The sequence below is a fragment of the Bombus fervidus genome, chromosome 9 (assembly GCF_041682495.2).
Source record: "Bombus fervidus isolate BK054 chromosome 9, iyBomFerv1, whole genome shotgun sequence".
NCBI lineage: Eukaryota > Metazoa > Arthropoda > Insecta > Hymenoptera > Apidae > Bombus > Bombus fervidus.
This window is the reverse complement of record NC_091525.1, coordinates 4952644-4972205: the sequence shown is the minus strand read 5'-3', so window position 1 is coordinate 4972205 and position 19562 is coordinate 4952644. Positions and strand designations below refer to the sequence as shown.

General features: G+C 28.8%; 7 protein-coding genes across 13 annotated transcripts in view; 4 read left to right on the top strand and 3 right to left on the bottom strand.

Annotated features, from left to right (window-relative positions):
* The window catches only part of Hfp (Poly(U)-binding-splicing factor hfp), a 49041-nt gene that overhangs the window by 12658 nt on the left and 16821 nt on the right, over positions 1-19562 (bottom strand). The gene's annotated exons all lie outside the window — the stretch shown is intronic.
* On the top strand, positions 16-8095 carry Uex (metal transporter uex). Of its 2 annotated transcripts, none has more exons than XM_072009709.1 (14): positions 16-515; positions 1070-1367; positions 1441-1590; positions 1679-1834; positions 1915-2103; positions 2219-2392; positions 2898-3069; positions 3183-3374; positions 3465-3611; positions 3688-3825; positions 3924-4196; positions 4301-4539; positions 4613-4774; positions 4951-8095. In XM_072009709.1, the coding sequence occupies exons 1-14, from the start codon at positions 34-36 to the stop codon at positions 5101-5103; spliced, it is 2925 nt and encodes a 974-aa protein (XP_071865810.1). In that variant the 5' UTR covers positions 16-33; the 3' UTR covers positions 5104-8095. The 2 variants fall into 2 exon arrangements, with proteins under 2 accessions (XP_071865810.1, XP_071865809.1); XM_072009708.1 differs by having other exon boundaries at positions 4613-4858.
* Positions 8118-9784, bottom strand: LOC139990474 (uncharacterized). Its single transcript, XM_072009811.1, has 2 exons — positions 9650-9784; positions 8118-9538 (listed from the first exon to the last, which is right to left on the bottom strand). The coding sequence occupies exons 1-2, from the start codon at positions 9772-9774 to the stop codon at positions 8224-8226; spliced, it is 1440 nt and encodes a 479-aa protein (XP_071865912.1). The 5' UTR covers positions 9775-9784; the 3' UTR covers positions 8118-8223.
* Fntb (Farnesyl transferase beta subunit) lies at positions 9590-12127 on the top strand. 4 transcript variants are annotated; one of them, XM_072009844.1, is made up of 7 exons: positions 9590-9721; positions 10355-10471; positions 10561-10680; positions 10759-10997; positions 11098-11398; positions 11474-11715; positions 11778-12127. In XM_072009844.1, the coding sequence occupies exons 2-7, from the start codon at positions 10358-10360 to the stop codon at positions 11965-11967; spliced, it is 1206 nt and encodes a 401-aa protein (XP_071865945.1). In that variant the 5' UTR covers positions 9590-9721; positions 10355-10357; the 3' UTR covers positions 11968-12127. The 4 variants fall into 4 exon arrangements, with proteins under 4 accessions (XP_071865945.1, XP_071865946.1, XP_071865944.1 ...); XM_072009845.1 differs by lacking the exon at positions 9590-9721 and adding an exon at positions 9898-10033; XM_072009843.1 differs by lacking the exon at positions 9590-9721 and adding an exon at positions 9964-10096.
* Positions 12260-13165, top strand: Blp (mitochondrial import inner membrane translocase subunit Tim16). Its single transcript, XM_072009884.1, has one exon. It carries the CDS (start codon positions 12603-12605, stop codon positions 13002-13004), a length of 402 nt encoding a protein of 133 aa, XP_071865985.1. The 5' UTR covers positions 12260-12602; the 3' UTR covers positions 13005-13165.
* Exd2 (Exonuclease 3'-5' domain-containing 2) lies at positions 13337-16520 on the bottom strand. Its single transcript, XM_072009788.1, has 7 exons — positions 15773-16520; positions 15232-15373; positions 14855-15154; positions 14651-14775; positions 14166-14578; positions 13705-14078; positions 13337-13623 (listed from the first exon to the last, which is right to left on the bottom strand). Exons 1-7 carry the CDS (start codon positions 16006-16008, stop codon positions 13423-13425), a joined length of 1791 nt encoding a protein of 596 aa, XP_071865889.1. The 5' UTR covers positions 16009-16520; the 3' UTR covers positions 13337-13422.
* On the top strand, positions 17385-19493 carry LOC139990478 (phosphatidylinositol 4-kinase type 2-alpha-like). 2 transcript variants are annotated; one of them, XM_072009818.1, is made up of 6 exons: positions 17385-17673; positions 17747-17865; positions 17970-18462; positions 18540-18805; positions 18896-19035; positions 19110-19493. In XM_072009818.1, the coding sequence occupies exons 1-6, from the start codon at positions 17385-17387 to the stop codon at positions 19201-19203; spliced, it is 1401 nt and encodes a 466-aa protein (XP_071865919.1). In that variant the 3' UTR covers positions 19204-19493. The 2 variants fall into 2 exon arrangements, with proteins under 2 accessions (XP_071865919.1, XP_071865920.1); XM_072009819.1 differs by lacking the exon at positions 18896-19035.

Sequence of the window (19562 nt, the reverse complement as noted above, 5' to 3'; positions counted from 1 at the left end):
GAGATTATAAATGCAGTACTAACTGAGGACTGTATGAAGTTGTCACGGTGCACTTGTCGCATGATGGCGCAACATGTTGTCTGCTCAAGCACACCGGCAGCTCTTTTATTACTTGTTTTTGTGACATCCAATTTAGTAACCGTTAATACATTTACAAAAGTGAAAGTATCTGATAATTTAAGTGTCAAATCGGTGGATGTTTTAATCAGGAAAAAATCTTTTACGGGAGAGAACGTGTCTTCTAGTTCAGGTTTCTTGATTGAAATTCTTGGCACCGGCCTCGAGAATAATGTCTCATTACTCTGGTCACGTACAATTGATAACTGCGATTCAGAAAACAAATTAAGTGCAATTTGGATCTCACCGAATGGCAGTCGTGCGATATATAAGTTCGACAAAGTTCCTAATTTTAAGGTTACTACGATCTATTTCTGTCTAAAGATCGTCAGCATATTCGGTGAAATATGGACCAATCTTGGAAGCAATTTTACTATCAGGTCTCCAATACAATCAAAGTAAGTTAAATATTAGATAACTTGTCTTTATCCGAGCATCATTAAAGAGAATTTTCTTGCCATATAAATAATAGACATTTATCGTATGACTTGGCACCATTTTTTACGAAAGCGGAAATCCCGATATTATCGACGGCAAGAGACTTCTCTTATAATGCTATAATTATATGTACATATGAAACATCATTATTTTGCTACTATGTAACGTTATAAAGGAACATGTTTGTCTGATTCTATTCACAATTTCGTATTTAAACATTCAAATATAAGCAAGTTTAATTAATTGTTTGCATAAAGGTCAATTAATTCTAAAGATTAATTAATAATTTTAACTCCTCTATATCTCTCTGCTTATACATCAGATATGTTAAATTTATAATTCTTTTAATTAAAACATTAATTTTACTTCTAAAAAGACTAACAAAGACGTTTATTATTAAATAAACTTTGGAACAATTCATAAAATTTCTTCTTGTTAATTCTGATAATTCTTAATTCTTTTTTTTTTAAATAAAAATTAATTTAATCTATTGTTTTATGTCACTTATTCCCAGAAAATATTTTCGTACAAGTCGTGACACTTTCGATTTATTACCTACTGTCAATGATGACCCCAAAAATCTATTTACTCGGCAAATCCATACAGATGTGTTTATTGAGGGTTTGAGAATAGAGACATCAGCAAAGGATCCTAGTTATAGGGAAGATGGTATTCCAGAGATACTTGCTGGCAGTAAGGCAGTCATAAGATTATTTGGTTTTGGTTTCACAGAAGGTACTTTGATTACTTTTACTGATGAACCAGCCAAAAGGGGTAGTATCTGCGATAAGATTAAAACCAATGAATTTTTAGTAAGCATTCCTATCTTACTCGTTAGAAAATGTTTATACCATAAACAATTTTTTAAAAATATGATTGATACAGATAAAAAATGTCAGAAATAACACTGCAACTATTGATGTGGTATTACCTCTTGGTTCACCTTTCTTCATATGTGTAAAACAACCAGTATATGGAGAGGCAAATCCAAATACTTTACTCTTTAGACATCAAGGCACTGAATCATGGCAAACTGTGAGTAATAAAATATAATAGAAACAAAATACCATTAACCATTAATCAATATATTAGAAATATTTATTAAAAATATTTATTTTTACAGATATATACATATGAAAAATTTTTACCACTTTGGCTTAGTATTGTAATTATTTTCATGTGTCTTACTTTTTCTGCTCTATTTTCTGGTTTAAATTTGGGATTAATGGCAATGGACAGAACTGAGTTGAAGATACTTTGTAATACTGGAACAGAAAAGGTACCTTACTTTCTACTACTTGGAGTTATTTCAACTATTTAATTTTATAACAATTTCATTCGATAATCCATGTATTAAAGGAAAAACAATATGCAAGAACAATACAACCAGTGAGAAATCATGGGAATTATTTGCTATGCTCAATTTTATTCTCCAATGTTTTGGTAAATTCGATCTTTACTATTTTGTTAGATGATTTAACTTCTGGATTAGTTGCTGTTATTTGCTCTACTTTAGCTATTGTAATTTTTGGTGAAATTTCGCCACAAGTAAGTATATTTGTAAGAGTATATATTTTATTTTCAATAGAAACATTGGATAAAAACACAACTTTTAAATTTTAGAGATAATTTAATAATTAGGTAAATTACTTTATACTTCTAGGCTATTTGCAGTAGACATGGATTGTGTATTGGAGCAAAAACTATTTACATTACCAAATTAACTATGGTATTAACATTTCCAATGAGTTATCCTATCAGTAAACTTTTAGATTTTCTTCTTGGAGAAGAAATTGGCAATGTATATAATCGTGAACGGTTGAAGGAACTTGTGAAGGTATGGGGTAACGAAGCAACTGTTATAATTTTTTCTTTTAGCTTCCTATATTCTGAATACGATCTTTTCTGTTTGCAATTTGAAGTATATATTATCAAAACTCCTTTTCAAATTTTTTCCTGTATGGATCTTATCAGAATGCGTATGGATAGGACAGATAATTATACTAACATCTAAATTCAATCATATGTAGGTAAGATATAGATCTACTGACGTTTGTTTGGAGTTTTTATACTGTTCAGCGTATATGTTAGATTACTTATCATGATGAAACTTAAATAAGATAACCTTACACTCTTATACTGTGCCAATTTAAGTTGAATTTATCTTCTATATATATATATGTGCATTAATATAAAGATAAATAATATATTTAATTAATATCCATTAATTTTATTGAGTATGTTATTCATGTAATCTAATAATATTATCAAAAATTTCATATCAGTATATGCGAATTGTACGTATAATATATAATTGTGTCATTCTGTATTGTTATCTATAGGTAACAACAGGATATAATGATTTAGAAAAAGATGAAGTGAACATTATTGCTGGAGCATTAGAGTTGCGAAAAAAAACTGTTAAGGATGTAATGACAAAAATTGAGGATGTATATATGTTGGATTATAATGCCATTTTAGATTTTGAGACAGTATCAGAAATTATGAAATCAGGTTTAAATTTTGCATTACTTATATGTTTATCAATAGAATATAGAATATTGTTTTTACAAATAATAATACATATACATGTACGGTTTACATCATTTATTATTGTTATTTTGTAGGTTTTTCTCGCATACCAGTATATGAAGGTGCAAGAACAAATATTGTTACAATGCTTTATATTAAAGATCTCGCATTTGTTGATCCAGATGATAATATGCCACTAAAAACTTTATGTCAATTTTATCAAAATCCATGTAACTTCATTTTTGAAGATGTTACGCTAGACATTATGTTTAAACAATTTAAAGAAGGTTTATATCTTTCGAACTAATCTATGTCATTGGATCGTTTAATGTATCTTTTGTAAAAGTAAAAATATATCTAACCTACACTTATTTTAGGTCATAAAGGACACATGGCATTTGTTCAAAGGGTTAATAACGAAGGCGAAGGCGATCCTTTTTATGAAGTAATAGGATTGGTTACATTAGAAGATGTTATAGAAGAATTAATTCAAGCTGAGATCATGGATGAAACTGACGTCTTCAGTAAGTCACCTGTATGAAAAATGCGCTATATTATATATGCATGAATGCAATTAACATTAATCATGTTTTCTTGCAGCGGATAATAAATCTAAGCGCAGAAGACAAGCAAGACATAAAATACAAGATTTTACTGTGTTTGCAGAGAAGAAAGAAAATCAACGAATTCATATATCGCCTCAATTAACATTGGCTATGTTTCAGTATTTGTCTACAAGTAGGAAGAAGTGTTTTGATTTAAGAAAATATGAAATTTATATAAAACATTATTTTAGTGCTGTTAAAATGTATCTGAGTGTAATATATGATCCACAGCTGTAGATGCTTTTAAGCCCGATACAATATCGGAAACTATTTTGCGTCGTTTACTTAAACAAGATATTATTTATCACATCAAAGTGAAATCACGCGAAAAAGCAAGAAATGATCCTGTAGCTGTAATTTATCAACAAGGAAAAGCGGTCGACTACTTCGTCTTAATCTTAGAAGGTCGAGTTGAAGTTACAGTTGGAAAAGAGAATATGATGTTCGAAAGCGGCCCGTTTACGTATTTTGGTTCTCAAGCACTTACTGTCAATGTTGGAATTGGTAAAATTTATATTAAGCTTGCTCCTTATGTCTAAAATATTCAGCTTGCTCCTTATGTCTAAAATATTCAGCATGTTCATGGACTTATATGTAAAATTTTTCAGCCGAGTCACCTACCAATACAAATCCTCAAACGGTGGGAAGCATACAATCGATCAATTTAGATTCTATGTTACGGTATACATTCGTTCCTGACTATACGGTACGGGCAGTCACAGAAGTGTTTTATGTCAAAATTAAAAGATCTTTATATTTGGCTGCGAAACGAGCCACACTTTTAGAAAGAAGTCAGAAAGATTCATTACCGGGTCAGGAACAACAATTTGACGACGAAGTAGAAAAGGTTAATTGCATGATATTAATGGTCTTAAAAATATGATCAAATTTATATTATATAATAATTTCATAATTCTTAGTTACTACATTCTTTGGATGAAGATGATCGTAGTATGCCAGAATCTCCGATATTACCTGTTGACAAAGAAAAAGAAAGTAAAAAGGAGAAGGAGAAGGAGAAAGAAAAAGATAATGTGCAATCTCCTATTCATAGTGCAACTGCTCCAACTTCACCTGCTCCAGTCAGTGCTAATCCAATTACACATTCGAAATTCATCTCATTATATAGTGATCATAATGGAAAACTTAAAAATTCACCAGTAAAGGTTGACTTTTTATTATCATAATTTCATTATTTCAATTTTATAAAATGTAAAAAATTATACTAAGAAGTAATAACTACATACATGTATTCTAGACAACAATAATCAGTCCTGGTCAAGCACAACCTAAGTTAGATTTAAATACAGAGATTCTGGCTCGTCAAGAAGCAAACAGAGCTATATCAGCAAAAAAATTAATCGAAGAAGAAGAAAGAACGAATCTCCTGCCTAAGCAAGAAGACTCTTAACGTTCGGAAAATAGTCGACAGCATTTAGTGAGTCGACATTAACACTGCAGGTATTAAACAACGAAGAGCAGGAAAAACCTCTATGACATACAATGCTATCATGGCATTAGGTACTTAACAAATTACTTAAATATTTATCGCGCAACAAATTGATAGTTGATCTTGTGTATTTTAAGTTTCAAATAGTTTGGTTTGTGGAAACCACCCACTATGTTCTACATCTATAAAGTTAGTACGCTCAGGGAAAGTTGCCAAAATTTCAGATACTCATATATCTACATTTGACTCTTCTTGTAGTCTACGTAAACAACTTCATACGTAATTAAAATTTAATACATTTTTAATCAATAAATGTTGCATAATTTTTTATAGATATTTTATATTTTAAAAGAGCGGAACACTTATTGAAGATTGTTTATTCTCGTTATTATAGCAAACTTCATTTTCTATTGTTTATCACAAAATGCATATATATTTTTCAACTATTCTTCTTGAACATTTGTAAATATCACTATACCATGCATTTCCTTATAAGAACGATACTTAATGATATGTGCATTTCGTATCAATGAAATACACATTTATATGACATTTCTTAATGATTATATATGAATGATCCTGTTGTTATGCTTATGCTTCACGAAGCAAATGAAGTTTTTAAAAATTTAAAAACAAAGTAGCCAAATTTAAATGCAGTTGTATAACTACAATTAGTTTTTTTACGTTTCTTACACCATCAAGTCAACAAACTTTATTCAAGGATGTATTTGATTAAGAACGTGTTACATTAGAAGGTTAAAAGAACTCTGAATGTATAATTTAATATATCCTTTAGACACATAGAGTTCTTTGAAACGACACATTATTTTTCAATTATCTTGTATTCGTTAAATCATATTCCTTACACAAATGTGAATAGTGTAAATAGAAGGAACAAATTGTTCCCATTTGTAATGAATTATGAGACTCTCGGTATATATGGTATAAAAATACTATGTATTTTTATTCAGTGCCTTAAAAAATTTATAAACTGTGTTTAATCGTATTTAAAAAATTACATTTTAATAAGAAATAGATATGATTTCTATGGCAAAATTCAAATTATATGTTCATTTAAATTTATTTGCTATAGTAAAATGCAATTAATTTAACTTTCAGTTTGAAGCAGAAAATTTTCTTGTCTATAAATCTTCTTTCATTTATGATGTATGTACAACACGAATACTTGTGTGTTTCTTAGAAAAAAAAGAAATGTTGAGCGATAACACAATGGTACAATCCCTGTAGACAAATAGTGAATTGCAGAGTTCGATATTTTAACGATATATGCCTAATGTGTGCTTTTATTCCATTTTTTTTTTCTTTTTTTTTTTTTTTTTTTTATCAATTACTATATTTTTATTATACAAAAGAGTGTGTGTCAGATATAAAACTTAATGTTCAACATTTGTACATATCTTAAGTTTCAAATAGTTAATAGTTTTAAATAGTATTTTACGAATAGAAGTTTTTCTAAATTTCAAAAAATCTCTAATAAAAAAATCATAAATGTATAATCAGCCGTTAAATGTGCAAAGTAATTAGATATTCCAAAAAGAATTTAGTATTGATTTTCTTGACAAACGAAATTCAATTCATGTACTTACTCTTAAAAGCAGAACAAGTCTACAGTATAGAATTACTTGGATAGAGTGATGAAATTTATAATTCTAGATATAAATTATTGCAGGTTATCGTTACTTTTTCTTAAAATTTAATAGATAGACCATTACTGCCATATTTTTTAAACTTATAAATATTTCAATAGTCCTTTCAAATAGCTTTTAAAAATACGTAAGAAATTGAAAGCAATTACTACCATTATTTGTAAATATTAATTATTCAAAAACTGAATGAGATACTATAATTTCAAAATACGAAATATAGCTTATGCATTTTCATTACAAAAGAATATTCATTTTAATGTAACATGAGCTTCAGATTTAAAAGAAATCATTCAGATTTTAATTTTTATATAAGTATATATTTATTATTTAAGGAATTTTATGTAAATATGTTTGAGTATTTACATAAAATATGTTTAAATGTTTTGGGCAATTTTATGGAATATTTTACATTAGTACGAAATATACAATATAGCTTTAAGATCCATATACTCATATTAACACATTATGTTACAATTAACATTAATGTATTTAGACAATGCATACCTTTAAATTACAATAGATAGACCATATAGTGTCATGTATTGTGTAGCATTTATTGTTCTTTTATTGTTTTTTTTTTTCCTTTATTGCTTAGTTCTTTATTCCCAATTTATTTTTAATTTTCGATGAATATTATAGACAATATTTTTACAATCCATTTAGTCATTATGCATTCTATTAACAGCAATTTAAAGTACTTATTGAAATTTATTTATATTTACAGTATTTTATAGAAATTATAGATATCACTAACTGTGAGTTTATACCCATAACAATTGTATGTTATTTTCACAACAAAAATTGTATCTTACTAAGTGAAGATATAAATATTAGTGAAGCATGCGAAAGAAAAATTAAAAAATAACAACTATTTATGTGCGTTATATTTGTAAACTGACTTTTAGTCGATTAACATTATGTAATAGTGTGCCTATAAATAAGGATAAGTGTATATTGCTCACATCAATAGCAAAATTTTGCCAAAATCATAATGCAGAAAAAGATATTCAGTTATCTCTTTCTGCATATTATTCCTTGATAAATCAAAACATTATCCAAAAAAAGGCATACACACTAATACTAAACCAAAATGCTCTGTATTGGTGTATAGCAGGGAACTGCACATTGCACATAGTTTCAGCAACATTGTATAATCTATATTGTATAATTATAGAATTGATAAAAAGCATGTCGATAAAAATGTGTATCCAAAAAAAGAGTCAAATATTTATCATTATATATATATTATTATATTCGCAAAATAAAGATACAGTTTTGTTTTCAAATGCATTCGATATTTTTTGTTGGTTTCCTATATATTCAACCCCTATTTTTTATATAAATTTATATTATAAAAATATAACGTAAATGTCAAATTAAAAAAAAAACCGTTCGTTTTGTATGTTGTTAAAATTTACATATCACTAAATTCTTTTCTTACACTTTTCTTAATTTCAGATAATTTTTTCATATTAATGTTTCCTTCTTGTATACAAGTTTTAAGTATGGCAATTTTAGAATTTATAAAATCGACATTTAATCTCTTTTTCTTCTTTCTTCTTTCCACATAATCACTGATTACATAATTCCTTATTAAACACCAAGGATATCTTTTATCTCTAAAAGCTATTAAATCTATTGCAATTTGTGATGTATCTGCCATTAAATTTTCAGGTATATAAATATCAACTATAGTCTCCCGACCTACTATTTTCTTCATACAAAACAGATTTCGATATCCCAATTTTACATTAAGGACGATCCAACTATTTTTTGGCAGGATATCATGAAAATTTGCTGATAAAAATATCTGATTTGCTATGTAATTTATCATCATTTTTGGACATAAGTGTATCTTGTCTTTATGTGCATATAAATTTATTCTTTTTAATTTATCCTTTTCTGCTGTTAATATTTCATTTAAAGTTTGTAATTCTTGAGTACTTTTATAAATCTTATCCATTATAAGTGACACACCATCTAACATATTGAAGTGAAGATTAATAAAAGTATTATTTTCTATTGACAGTGTTCTTTCTACTGTACTTATAGGAAACTCTACTAATTGATTATCTTCTGTCAAACCTAAAATTATATTAGAATCGTATGATTGTAAACAAACAAAGCTTTTATCTTCAACTTTTACTTGATAAATATTATCGATTAGTAATTGTTTCTTTACATAATATAATTTAGATTCATATGAATAAACAATCCATAATATATCTTCTAGGGATTGGCTAAAACCAGCGCAAATAGCTTGTATCTGTGTTCTTATATAAATTGTTTCAAAGACAAGCATATTATCTTTTGAATGCATTAAAATAATAACATTTGTATTTGTAGTAAGAAGTAATGCTGCAATTTTGGAACTCTTTCGTACAGGTATTATATTACTAATGGAATAAATACTGCTATGTATTATTTTTACATTTTCATTCATTAGCATTAAAAGTTTTAGTCCATCTGCAATTATGCATAAATTTTTTACAGTAGAATCATTATTTGTTAAAGTTTTCATAAAATATTCTACAATGCTATCCACATTTAATGGATAAACATACATTTGACTGGAATTAGTTTCTTGGGAAGAAAGCTTAAATAGCAGTTTATTTGTCATTTCTCGCTTATTATCCAAATAAAGATACTCATTTCTCGGTATCAATACTTCATGAAAAACAGTACCCATTCCAATCGCACTTTTACTTAGAACAGCAAATTCTCGGTCCCTTGAAAGTTTGTAAACGCCGTGTGGAATGCAAATTAAAAAAATTCGACCAGTAAAACATTGTATAGTTTTTATTGGAGCTGGAGCTGTTAATACTTTAACAAATATGTACTCATTATTTGTATATGGAAATATTATAAGTTTATCTTGATTCCAGCAAAAACAAGTCCTTTCATCGTAAAATGTATGAATAACAAAATTTTTTGATAAAAAATTAGTATCTGTCGCAATACGCATTATTATTATTGCAGTTCACGATATGTGCTAAACACCACGTGTTATTTTTCTTTTTATTACGCAATAATATCAATCTAGTAATATACGTGTAAATAATATTTTATAACAAAAGTGCTCCTGACATTTTTACTTGTATAAAAATTACAAATTAAGAAGAAATGTTCGAATAGGTTAATTCTCCTAGAGACAAAGCGCACCATCACACGACAAGTTTAATAACTAAAGCTTTCTTCTTACATTTTAATCATTTACGTATCGGGTACAACTTCTAATTAGTTACTGTCAGAGAAATTTTAACCTTCTCCTTATTTTGAGTCTTGAAGTAATTATTACACAATCAACGTGAAAGTGATATAACCCTTACAACATTATTCAATTTGAAGAAATCTTACTTGAAATTCAAAGTTTTACTAAGAAGCAGAATTTTATCAGTTAAAGCGATGACAAAAGACCCATCTTTTTTACCGTCTTTCCTTTAAAATCTCGTAGTACAATCTTCGTTTTATATATATATATCTTTATTTTAATACATGATTTATTTCTTTCAATTGTTAATACAATATATCCACGTGTTTCATAGATCATGTGGAATTCAAAAATTAGTGAACGTGATGAACCACACATTAGAACTTACGCCGAGATATTAAAACAAAAACAGGATGATGAAGGATACCAAACAACAAGTTCAATACGACAAGTATGCTTTCAATATTAATAAATTAATTACCTACCATATATACCTTTCTTTTCCTGTATTGCTAATATTCCTTAATATTTTGAGTTTAGGATCGTGTTGAAAATGATATACTGAAATTATATAAATTAAGTAATGAACCTGTTTTAACAAGACAGAAACATATTCAGTTCTTAAAAAAATCTTTGTTTCATCTTACTGAAGCTTACCAGGTAAGAATATCTAGATTGTATTTATTAGCAATCTATGTTTTAATTAGACTTAAAATTGTTACATATATTTTTTCGTAGTGTTTAGATTCTAGCAGACCGTGGCTCTGTTATTGGAGTCTACATTCTCTTCAAATCCTAGGAGAACGTTTAGAATATGATGAATATTCAAAAATTATTGGTTTTTTGGCCAAATGTCAATCACCAGAAGGAGGCTTTGGAGGAGGTCCAGGGCAGCATCCTCATTTAGCCTCTACATATGCAGCAATAAATGCTTTATGTACTATTGGTACTCCTCAAGCTTATCAAGTAATTGATAGGTATATACATAAAAGAAATGAACATAGTTATCGAAAGTGCACATTTTAAGAGACTTTGCTATAAAAATTCTATTTGTAAGATTTTGTCTATTGGTTTTAGAAAAGGACTTAAACAATTTTTAGCATCTTTACATGGAGAAGATGGTTCTTTCAGTTTACATAAAGATGGAGAAACAGATATAAGAGGAATATATTGTGCTCTTTCTGTAGCAAAACTGACAAATGTATATACTCCTGAAATATTTAAGGAAAGTGAAAGTTGGATAGCTAAATGTCAAACATGGGAAGGTGGTTTTGGTGGTTCTCCTGGCATGGAAGCTCATGGAGGATATGGATTTTGTGGGTTAGCAGCACTTATGCTTCTTGGAAAACCTCACTTCTGTTGTTTGAAATCATTTCTGGTATTCAGCTGATATAGTGAATTTTATAATACATATATATTAAAAGAGCCATTCTTCATATCTATTTATTTTCAGAGGTGGATAGTAAACAAACAAATGCGTTTGGAAGGTGGATTCCAGGGGCGCACAGAGAAACTAGTAGATGGGTGTTATTCATTTTGGCAAGGTGGAGCCTTTCCACTGATTCACTCGATTTTAAGTGTGGAGAACAAAGTATTTAATTCCGCATATTGGTTGTTTAATCAAGAAGCCTTACAAGAATATTTATTAATCTGCTGCCAACATCCTCATGGGAGTCTTGTAGACAAGCCTGGAAAGTATGAAACACTGCTATTACTTATTGTAAAAGCAATTTTATAAATTATTATATTTATTTCAGAAGTCAAGATGTATATCATACATGTTATGCACTTAGTGGACTATCAATTGCACAGAATTCCCCATTGCCATTGATCATTGGATCGCCTAATTTAAATTTAGTCAAAATAATTCATCCTTTGTATAATTTAGAAAATTCTTGTGCAATTAATGCATTGAAATATTTTAATACGCTGCCGATACCTGACTGAGCATACATTTAATATTCAAAATAAATTGATAGAATATAAATACTTTTATTTCATCTTAGTAAGAAGTTCAAAGACAGATTCTACTTTATTTCACATAAAAATTGACCAACAGATTGTAAATATAAGATTATTGAATAATAAAAGTAATAATAATTATAAATTATTGAATTAACGATTTTTTAATTCCAATGTTAACCAAAATTTAATTAACATTATTTTGTTGATGTTGCTTTAATCATAACCTCGCACGTTCTCTGCAAACGAAAACAGCCTATCTAATATATATTGCATCTTTATGTAAAGTTAGCATTCTACGAATTTGTTTGATACTGTAATATAGACATCATTTTTTAAATTAGAAACTTTATGTACAGACAATCAGTAATATTAGAGTAATATATGTATTTCTATATAGTACATGTGCGTTTTAAAATGGTGCAATACGAGTATGAGACGTGCAACAAATAAGTTATATAAAGAAACCATCGTGAAAATTTGAAAACAGTGATATTACTATTTGAATATCATAAAAAACGAATCTTGTTTAGTATAAATATTTTCTGAAAGCTAAACCGCAAAAGAAAAATATACTGTAAATTATTTTGACAACTATTTTCAATAAGAGGGAAGAGGTTATGGCAAAACACTTAGTACAAATAATTATAATGGGCACACAAGTCGTTGTTAAAGCATTTACACGTGCATTACGACAAGAAATTGCAGCAAGTCAAGCTGCTGCACATAAAACAGGTGGTGGAGCACGAGGTACTCAACATGTTGCGGCCAATTATAAGACTGGTATTTCTTTGGAAGAAGCACTACAAATTTTGAATGTTGAACGAGTGAATGAAGTAGAAGCTATTGAACGTAACTATAAGCATCTTATGGAAGTTAATGATAGATCGAAAGGTGGTTCCTTTTATATTCAGTCAAAAATTGTACGTGCTAAAGAACGTATTGACGAAGAACTAAAAACTATGAAGACTCCTCCTCCAAACAGTAATTCTAGGCAACAAAATGCTTCAAAAAACCTATAATACTAGAAATTTAATTGATATACCTTTGAAGTCTGTATATATAAATGTAATGACACTTTAGTCACCAATAAATAATTTGGAACATCTACTGACAAAATTGGTATACTTATATCTTAGTATTGGTTAAAATGTTGAAATAAAATAAAACGTTATTTAAAGTATCACAAGTCTCTGTTTTTTACAAATTAAAGGTTTTTACAAATTGCAACCAATCTTATTCATCAAAGTAAGGTAGAAAAGGAAAAACGTTATCGATTCTTATGTACATGTGTGTTGATATAAATATATAAATAATATGTATATACATGTATATATATATAAATATATGCACATAACCAGAGATATAAATTTATGTAACAGTCTTTTAATACAAGTACTCGCTCTTATACGAGTCCTTTAGGTACATAATATTAAAAATTCAGTATGCCAAACCAGCTACCTTTGCATCTTCTGGTTTAATTCTGTTCTGTGATTGATGAATAATTAATCTTTCTTGATTGTGATGAACAGACCATAGATTTGGTAGATATTTTGGCTTCATAGTCAGAAGAAAATGTTCCCTCCACATACGTTCCAATTCTACTAAACCCCCTTCCCTTTTATGAAAATATTGAACAACCTGAAAAATAAAATTTGTAATTTTTTTCATAGAACAAAAAAACATAATAAATGTTTAGTGTCTATTATTCATTAATGATACCTTTAAACCATGAGGTTGACATTTAGGTTGATCAGGATCGGGTACTGATATTGTGTTCTCTAATTTTTTGTTTAATACATCAAGCAAAATTGGTGTAACTTGTTTCTCATTTGTACATTCTAAAATATAATGTTCTAAATCTTTGCGTCGTGCATCAGGCAAAGTTGTTCTTTCTCTTAAAGCTTTAACAGCTGAATGTAACTTCCTTGAATTATTTACATTTTTATTACGTATATGTGTCAATGGACCAACTAAAGGTGCGTCGCACATGTCTGCTAGCTTTCTTCTGAGCTGCAGATCATGATAATTGCTTATTTCATGACAAGATGGACATAATAATAATATATCGTGAGATTGATGTGCTTTCATCACCACTAGAAAATATTTGGAAATTTATTAATAACGCATTTTACTATATGTAGAGTTTAAATAAAATTTTATTTAAAAGAAATTTAACTTACATGGAAAATATTTACGATATTCCCGAGGTACAACATTTTTTCTAATAAACTTATCTGATGTTCCACAAACCACACACTGATTGATTTTAATTTGTGTGTAATACTGTCCAACCTGTCCCAAAGCTCGCCCAGAAGGTTCAAATTTTAACCTGACGGTAAGTGGTTCCTTTTCAATTACTTCTCCTAATCCTTTTGTAAGATACCATTCTGCTTTTTTACGATCACATGTACATAATATTTCTCCATCTGGTGCTTGTAAGTAACAATTATGATATAATGGTTTATTTCTTGTAGGTACATTATTTTTACGTATAGTGTTATTATTTGTTTTGTAATTTCTGTCAATCTTGCCAAAATGATTATTTTCTGTGTTTTTTTGATTAATAGTTGTGTGTTCATGTTGAGCCTTGAACCTGAAATTCAAAATATTTTTAATATTTGATATATTTATAAAATAAATGTATTTAATATATTAAACATATTACCTCGTATCAATTACATCATTAGGTATACAATGAAAATGCATATTTAGATTTTTATTACATATACTTTTTATATAATTTTTTAAGATTTCCCACAATGAATACTTCTCCTTCATTTTCTGCGTAATCTATAAAATATGAAATAAGTTATTAGATACATTTTTCTCCAATAAAATTATTTAAAATGCATTATAGATTATATTTTACTTGGTCATAAATAAGAACAGATGCAATTGCATCACAAGCAGCATATGCTACTTGCTCGTCAGTAAGAGTGCCAGCATCCCAATTGCTGCACCTAATTTCTATTAATTTATCCATTTCCACGCCTAAATATTGCAAACTCATTGCAGCTAAACTTTGTGGACTTGGTAACTTCACTCGTGCTGCTAATGTCCTTAAATCAACTGTACTGCTAACTCTACACCCATAATCTGCTAATATCTTCTGTCCATCCTCGTATGAAGCAACTCCTACTTTAAGAATATCTTTATTAGCTAGTAAATCCTAAAAAAATGTTTGTCATATTATTTACATAACCATTTAATTGACATATTGATTTAAATTTGTGAAATATTACATACTTTCAATTTTTGAGGAATATATCCAATTTTGCCAATGCGAAAAAGTCCACATACTCCATTAAATGTAGCAAGTTGAAGTAAAGAAACAGATCCTTCATTGACCCATTCACAATCAAAACCCAGCACATCATTAGACAAGTTGCTTTAACACAAAAGATATTTATTTCAAGATAAACAAATGAATAATAATAATGAGGATGTTTAAAATTACATTTCTATACTTTTAATTATGTATTGTCATAAAATGTATAAAAATCTTAATCATATACTTAGACCATTATCAAACGAAAATTATTATTGTAAAAAGATATATGTATAATTAAAATATATGAATATACTCTAAAATTCTTAAATAGCAGGAACTTACTGAAGGATAACAAGTAAGTAATTAAAAAAATATATGTCAACATAAATAACATTCTAAAAGTCCATAGTTAGATATACAAGAAAAAATGTAAATAGAGTCCTAGTGTATACTTTCTATATATAGCATTTAGAATATGTAATTTAATATTAAGATAAAAACAATTGTACATCTTACCAATGAATACGTTGAATAGCATAATCACATTTTTCTGGAGTATCAGCTAAAATGATTTTGTCCAATGTGATTTTAAGATCTTTCTTCTTATTATCACTTTGCTTACAACTTTTACTGTTTATAGATTGACAGAGATGTCTAACACTTCGAAAGACATTTTTGTGGTATTTGGAGGCCAAAAGTACAAGGCCCACAGTTACGCATACGAGAAACATGTTGCCTCTTACAGGATGCATTAATTGCACAGATAAACTTTTATTTTTGAGAGAATTAGAATTAAAATTTCGTATGTACAATTTATTTTCCCTCCTTTATGTATATTTATGTATGTATGTACATATATATATACACATATGTAGATGTATATATATGTATATATGTGTATGTAAACACATATATAACTTTTTTAAGATATAAATATTTACATTGATAATTGGTAATTAAATATTTTAAATAAATTATGTTAATTAAATTCGTTATCTAATTGAGCTATAAGAATTATAAATCATGACGATCGGTAGAGGAATAACGATAAAGATGAGAAGTTCCGCGTAATCAATGCACGAATTATTGAATTATACAAAATAATTAAGTAAGTACGCAAAAGGCACATCACGATCTCAATTATGAAATAATAAGTTAATAACCGGACGAGATTCAAGGGAAACCGAAGCTACTAGAGCACCGGCTCACGTAAGTACACGGATACGAATATCACACACGACTATTATTCTAACGTTATCTTCCTTGTTTATATTTCGATAGACCGTTCTATATACTGATTGGTTGATGTGACTTTCTAGACAATTTTTGTGATGAATTTTATGTATATATTATGTTTTATAATTTTATCCGTTAACATCGTTTATTATATAAACTAAAAATAAAATGAGATTTTATAAATAACGTCATACATTTTTGAGAATTTTAATTGTATCTACAAAATTTAAGTTTTTTCTATGCATCTTTAAAGAAACTTTTAAGTTTCATACTTTTCAACTTCATGGTATGTGTATATAAATAAAATGTATTAACAAAGTGTAATATTTATTTAAAATTATATGGCAACTTTATTATTATTTACTATATCTGATTTGAAAGAAAACTATAAAATACGATTGATTATATTCACTTTGTATGGACAAATTTATGTAGACAGAATATGACGAATATATCTATATAATTAAATATGTATTTTCTGTATAAATGGAAAACTATAATTTATATCTACATGCAAACATATACAACAGTATAGAAAAAATTAAGTATGGCGTTAATCCTATCAGCTGATATCGTCTGCTGGAATGACGAATCGTAGATATTAATTAGTTACACAGTGCTCCCCTAAGCATCATAAACATATGCCTTTATTCTATGGCTATTCTCATAAGTTAATAAATTTATAATAATTCGAAGTTGTTATTTTAATGACGCAATGATCGCTTTAAAATTTGTAATTGCGAAAATACTTGTTAAACGCGAGTTCGATCGTTTGCATCATTGACAGGTGGGAAAGGAATATGGGGAAATAGATAGGATTATTTGTGCAAACGATTTTTTAAACAAACGGGTGATAAAAGGATCTGCCAAATAACTAGCAGATTCGGTTGTAATGAGCGACTCCGAACAGCGGCAATTACACGTGCCTTATCGAGAATATCATAGCCAGAACAATACTAATACTTCTGCCTTAGTGGAAACTGATGCATTGGTAGATCTCTCAATCACATCTAACAATTGTTTACCAGTAAATGAGTGTTCAGAACTAATACCAGACGTTGAATTTGTTCCCAATCTGAGCAACGAACAAACCATAGCCATTGATTCCCCTGGGATGGACCGGGAGAGCCAGCCTCTCCTTGGTCGACTGGAGCTGGATGTCACCTTTAATCGTTTTCCTGGTTTGTTAATATCTATTCTAACAGATTTATCTTCTAATTCTTTATCTCTAGTCAAATCTGTTATATCTTATAGATGATCCACAATTCTCTGAGTTAGTATGGCAGGCTGAATTGGCAATAGACAATGGAATCTCCCCCGAAAGGATATACCAAGGTTCTAGTGGCAGTTACTTTGTAAAAAATCCCACAGGGGTAAGGTATAACTTCTTTTTTCATTTAAAAATTACAATCATTTAATAATATCAACGATTCAGAATCATAACTTTATAACAATAACAAGACATTTTGTTTTATAGAAAATAATAGGTGTTTTTAAGCCAAAGGATGAAGAACCTTATGGAAGATTAAATCCAAAATGGACAAAATGGATGCATAAACTTTGTTGTCCGTGTTGTTTTGGAAGAAGTTGTTTAATTCCAAATCAAGGATACCTCAGTGAGGCGGGTGCAAGTTTAGTTGACCGTAAATTGGGTCTGGGTATAGTTCCAAATACTAGAGTAGTAAAACTTGTCAGTAAAACATTTAACTACCCACGCTTAGACCGTCAAAAAGCTCGTATGAAGCAAGCTATCATGGACCAGTTTCCTACAGTGGGATCTCATTTCAATCGTATTGGTTTGCCGCCGAAAGTTGGTTCTTTTCAAGTTTTTGTAGATGGTTACAAGGATGCTGATTACTGGTTAAGGCGATGGGAAAATGAACCTCTATCACCACGTCTTAGTAGAGAATTTCAACTTCAATTCGAACGCTTAGTTATTTTGGACTATATAATTAGAAATACTGACAGAGGTATTTAACATTTCGTAAGATTTTTTTATTTTTATATTTAAAGCTAAACTATTTAATGACACACTGACTTTTTTAAGGTAATGATAATTGGTTAATTAAATATGATAATAGTAAAGGAAAAAACGGATCAGAACAGGGTGAAGTAAAAATAGCCGCTATAGATAATGGTTTGGCTTTTCCTTTTAAACATCCCGATTCATGGCGTGCTTATCCGTATCACTGGGCATGGTTAAGTCAAGCGAAACAACCATTTAGCGATGTAACGCGAGAACTTGTATTACCACAACTTTCGGATCAAAATTTTGTACAAGATCTTTGTGACGATTTATATCAATTATTTAAAGTAAGTCGTATAAAATGGCGATTATTTTATATAAACATATATAGTATTTTACAATCATAACTCTACAGTAAAACACATTTATTCTTATAGCAAGATAAAGGTTTCGATCGACCTCATTTTGATAAACAAATGAGCGTAATGCGCGGTCAAATATTGAACTTACAACAAGCTTTAAAGGATGCCAAAAGCCCTGTGCAGTTGGTACAAATGCCTGCTGTGATCGTTGAAAAGTATTTTACATATTTTCTATAAATTACAAGAAGATATATAAATAAAATTTGGTCTTACCAATGTTATTTTACAGGGCCAAGGGAAACGGAGCACCAAGACTTTTCTCATTCTCTGATACATTTACACAGCGCTTCCAGAATAAAAGTCCTTTCTTCTCTTGGTGTTAAAAAGATCTTGAATGCTTGAAAAATAGCATTAGCCCTGTGTCAACTGAGAAGAATTATTCGATGCATTACAAATATCGCATCTTATTATTTGTGCTGTCTCTCTTAATTTTATCACGCATTACTACCTCTTTTTTCAAACGCTAGTTTCTAATCTACGGTCCGCGTAGATTTATCGACAATTACATTTAATTTATCTTGTGTTTATACCATTTTCTTTTAATTCGACTATATTAATTCGAATCATAGTATGATTATATTGTATACAGTAAATATATATAATGTTAACACAATGTTTTTCGATATGCTTCGTGGAAATGTGAGACAAATGATAAAACGAATGTAGGCACTGTTTTACGACT

Coding starts and splice junctions, on each gene's coding strand:
- Uex (XM_072009708.1), top strand. CDS start 34: ATGAAGTTGTCACGGTGCACTTGTCGCATGATGGCGCAACATGTTGTC. Junction 1,835..1,914: donor GTAATACTGGAACAGAAAAG/GTACCTTACTTT, acceptor CATGTATTAAAG/GAAAAACAATATGCAAGAAC. Junction 3,826..3,923: donor GTTTCAGTATTTGTCTACAA/GTAGGAAGAAGT, acceptor TATGATCCACAG/CTGTAGATGCTTTTAAGCCC.
- LOC139990474 (XM_072009811.1), bottom strand. CDS start 9,774: ATGCGTATTGCGACAGATACTAATTTTTTATCAAAAAATTTTGTTATT. Junction 9,539..9,649: donor TTTCCATATACAAATAATGA/GTACATATTTGT, acceptor CAAACTTTCAAG/GGACCGAGAATTTGCTGTTC.
- Fntb (XM_072009844.1), top strand. CDS start 10,358: ATGTGGAATTCAAAAATTAGTGAACGTGATGAACCACACATTAGAACT. Junction 10,681..10,758: donor ATCTTACTGAAGCTTACCAG/GTAAGAATATCT, acceptor ATTTTTTCGTAG/TGTTTAGATTCTAGCAGACC. Junction 11,716..11,777: donor CTTGTAGACAAGCCTGGAAA/GTATGAAACACT, acceptor TATTTATTTCAG/AAGTCAAGATGTATATCATA.
- Blp (XM_072009884.1), top strand. CDS start 12,603: ATGGCAAAACACTTAGTACAAATAATTATAATGGGCACACAAGTCGTT.
- Exd2 (XM_072009788.1), bottom strand. CDS start 16,008: ATGCATCCTGTAAGAGGCAACATGTTTCTCGTATGCGTAACTGTGGGC. Junction 14,776..14,854: donor CTGTTCTTATTTATGACCAA/GTAAAATATAAT, acceptor CATATTTTATAG/ATTACGCAGAAAATGAAGGA. Junction 14,579..14,650: donor AATGATGTAATTGATACGAG/GTAATATGTTTA, acceptor TTTGAATTTCAG/GTTCAAGGCTCAACATGAAC.
- LOC139990478 (XM_072009818.1), top strand. CDS start 17,385: ATGAGCGACTCCGAACAGCGGCAATTACACGTGCCTTATCGAGAATAT. Junction 17,674..17,746: donor CACCTTTAATCGTTTTCCTG/GTTTGTTAATAT, acceptor TATATCTTATAG/ATGATCCACAATTCTCTGAG. Junction 18,463..18,539: donor AATTAGAAATACTGACAGAG/GTATTTAACATT, acceptor GACTTTTTTAAG/GTAATGATAATTGGTTAATT.